At 35.0% G+C, this 2704-nt stretch overlaps 1 protein-coding gene across 1 annotated transcript; it reads left to right on the top strand.

The window, feature by feature from the left end:
* The first annotated feature begins 19 nt into the window (after positions 1-19).
* LOC107683372 (adhesion G-protein coupled receptor D2-like) lies at positions 20-2225 on the top strand. Its single transcript, XM_016479421.1, has 3 exons — positions 20-144; positions 1523-1638; positions 2030-2225. The coding sequence occupies exons 2-3, from the start codon at positions 1553-1555 to the stop codon at positions 2223-2225; spliced, it is 282 nt and encodes a 93-aa protein (XP_016334907.1). The 5' UTR covers positions 20-144; positions 1523-1552.
* The last annotated feature ends 479 nt before the right edge of the window (positions 2226-2704 follow it).

Raw genomic sequence — 2704 nt, 5'->3', positions numbered from 1 at the left:
TCTTTCTTAGGGCTGCCGGTTGTTATAGTCGCTGTAACCTTGGCAGCCACTTTGGATCGGTATAAAGCACAGCAGTACTGCTGGCTGAACCTTCAGTCGCACGTTATTTGGGCTTTTGCAGGGCCTGTGCTCTTTGTTTTGGCCGTAAGTATGTCACAAGTGCACAGTTCCTCGAGTGAGTGTGTGAGTGTTTGTGTCAGAATAATTGTCACAGTGGTCTCCTATTTGCTTTTGAGTGTACGAGTATATGCAATGCACTTCTGATGGTTTTAAAGTCAGCATGAAATCTATTTCCTAAATGCATTTTATAGATCTTTTTGTGAACGATTCATCTGTGCATATGTTTGCTTTTTAAAAAAATGTTTTAACCTTGTAATGTTTAATCAAAATGTCATAACTGGATCTTCTGGTGAAACAACAGACTTTTCTCTGGTGACTATGCTGGACCTCTCCAATCATTTAGTCAGTCTTCCTCCATCCAATCAACAACAGTTGGATAGAATCAAGTCCCGCCCCCTTTTTTTTTTGATAATACATTGCACTCAGATGCATTAGACTTTCTACTTCTGTTTCATCACGGCTTTAAAGCAGTCTGGACTGCAAAGGACACTTTATATTAAAATGTCAGCTAAATGCATGAATGCAATGTGGATATTAAATGCTAATGATCAGATTTTGAAAAATGAAATTCAAATTTAAAGTTGTTAGCACATTAAATAAATTTAAGGGATCGTATCATCAGGAAGCATATTTTCTGCAAGCATAAAATACATATTGTACATTTCTGTAAATTATAAACTCCAGATTTTCTTGAGCCTAAAATGATTATTTATTGAAACTATCTCATTCTGATGTGTGTTACTGTCACTATGAACACATATTTTTGTAGGCCAAACGCAGAAGTTTGCCCAATAGGATTTTTCCATTGGCTTTTGGATTGTTGCAGAAAATAAGCTGTGTGACCAAAAAAAAGTTTCTGATTGCTGCATGTTTTGTACATCATGATAATCTTCACAAATGTGATTGATTCTGAAGCCTAAATACAGTAGCCAGATGTAAAAAGCTAAGCATGTACTATACATGAACTACACATGGCTTCATCGTTAAGCTTTCAACAACTCTTTCAGTCTTTATTTAAAAACATTTTCCCTAAAGGTTTGGGATAGAATCATGTACAACCATGTGATTATTACAAGGCTGTAAAAAACAAAAAGCTTTAAAAAATATAAAATTTATATCATAAAATAAAACATAAAAATATTTTGCGCTTGTGTTCATCGCAGACTGGCATTTAACCAAAAACCATTTAATCATTTACTTTGGGGCTATGGAACTAAAATGCTAACTCATTTCTGGGCCTACAAAAATACATCATCCCTGCTGCTATGAACATGACAGAGTCGTTTCTTAAAGGCACAGCATAAAAAAAACAATCCACAAATCTTCACAGCTATTATAAGTTAACCTATTAAAGGGAGATTTTTACTGTTTTGTAATGGAAGATGTGGTTCTCTGTTCTTAGGTCAACGCTGTGGTGCTTTTTCGGGTTGTAATGGTCACAGTGGCCAGTGCACGTCGCAGAGCCAAAATGCTGACGCCCAGTTCTGATTCGAAACTTCACACGCTGGACCTTACCTGGTGAATGCTGTTTCACTTTTCAACTTCCTTTGAAATAAAAACAGGCCAGAGTTAAGAGATAGAGAGCAGTTTCAGTCATTTCTAGTTCTTCTCTTATCTTGTTGAACAGAGGAAGCAGCGAGAAAGCACCTGTCCGCCAGTAACTCATTTATTCCTACCAGCCACCTGGACTTGAGAAGATACCATACAAATAGCCACAGAGACTCGTTTGTTCTGTTATATGGATGAATGAGCAGAAATGAATCAGAAGTGTCTGTATAATTAGCTAGTTAAGCAGAGCCCCAGAGTGTCCTTGAAGAAGAGTTTCAGTCTTACTGAAGTAAAACTGAGCAGCCTAGCCAATGCATTCAGTAATATGAAGGATTAATATTGTGTTTGTGTGCACATGCAGGGCAGCGACGAGGCCAGTATTGATCCTGTTACCAGTGTTAGGTCTGACCTGGCTGTGTGGAGTGCTGGTGCATTTATCTGTTGTCGTGGCCTATCTGTTCATCACACTCAATGCTTTTCAGGTAACACACGACACTTATACTATGGCTGGGCGATTATTCACATTTATTTTCAATTACGATTTTAGCTTACAGTGATTATGAAATCAAAATTATGTTGTTACATGGACTTGAACTGTTGTTTTGTCTTGTATTATAAACCCTTTCCGTTACAGTGGTGCATTGTTATAAATATTTTCGTTACTTGCAATAAAATAAATATTAACTGAAAAAAAACTTAGCTAGTTGCCAAGGCAACATTTCTCATTTTAATTTAGTTAAATTTAAAGTACTAAAATAATTAAACTAAAACTGAAATAAAAAAATTATTTAAATCTATATAGACGTATATTTATAAAACAAAAACTACTAAAAATGACAAAAATTACTATAAAATGAAAACAGAAAATTTTATAGTTTTATAAAAACTATAATATTATCCCAATGATGCTAAAATAACACTGCAATGGTGTGCTTCCACAATATTTATTCATTTTGATCTTATTTATTTATTTATTTTTTATTAATTTTAATGTGTGTGTGTGTGTGTGTGTGTGTGTGTGTGTGTGTATTAGCTG

This window comes from Sinocyclocheilus anshuiensis, unplaced genomic scaffold (genome assembly GCF_001515605.1).
Source record: "Sinocyclocheilus anshuiensis isolate Anshui unplaced genomic scaffold, SAMN03320099.WGS_v1.1 C33124850, whole genome shotgun sequence".
Lineage (NCBI taxonomy): Eukaryota > Metazoa > Chordata > Actinopteri > Cypriniformes > Cyprinidae > Sinocyclocheilus > Sinocyclocheilus anshuiensis.
The sequence above is the reverse complement of the archived record's forward strand: the minus strand, read 5'-3'. Positions and strand labels throughout refer to the sequence as shown.

Coding starts and splice junctions, on each gene's coding strand:
- LOC107683372 (XM_016479421.1), top strand. CDS start 1,553: ATGGTCACAGTGGCCAGTGCACGTCGCAGAGCCAAAATGCTGACGCCC. Junction 1,639..2,029: donor CACACGCTGGACCTTACCTG/GTGAATGCTGTT, acceptor GTGCACATGCAG/GGCAGCGACGAGGCCAGTAT.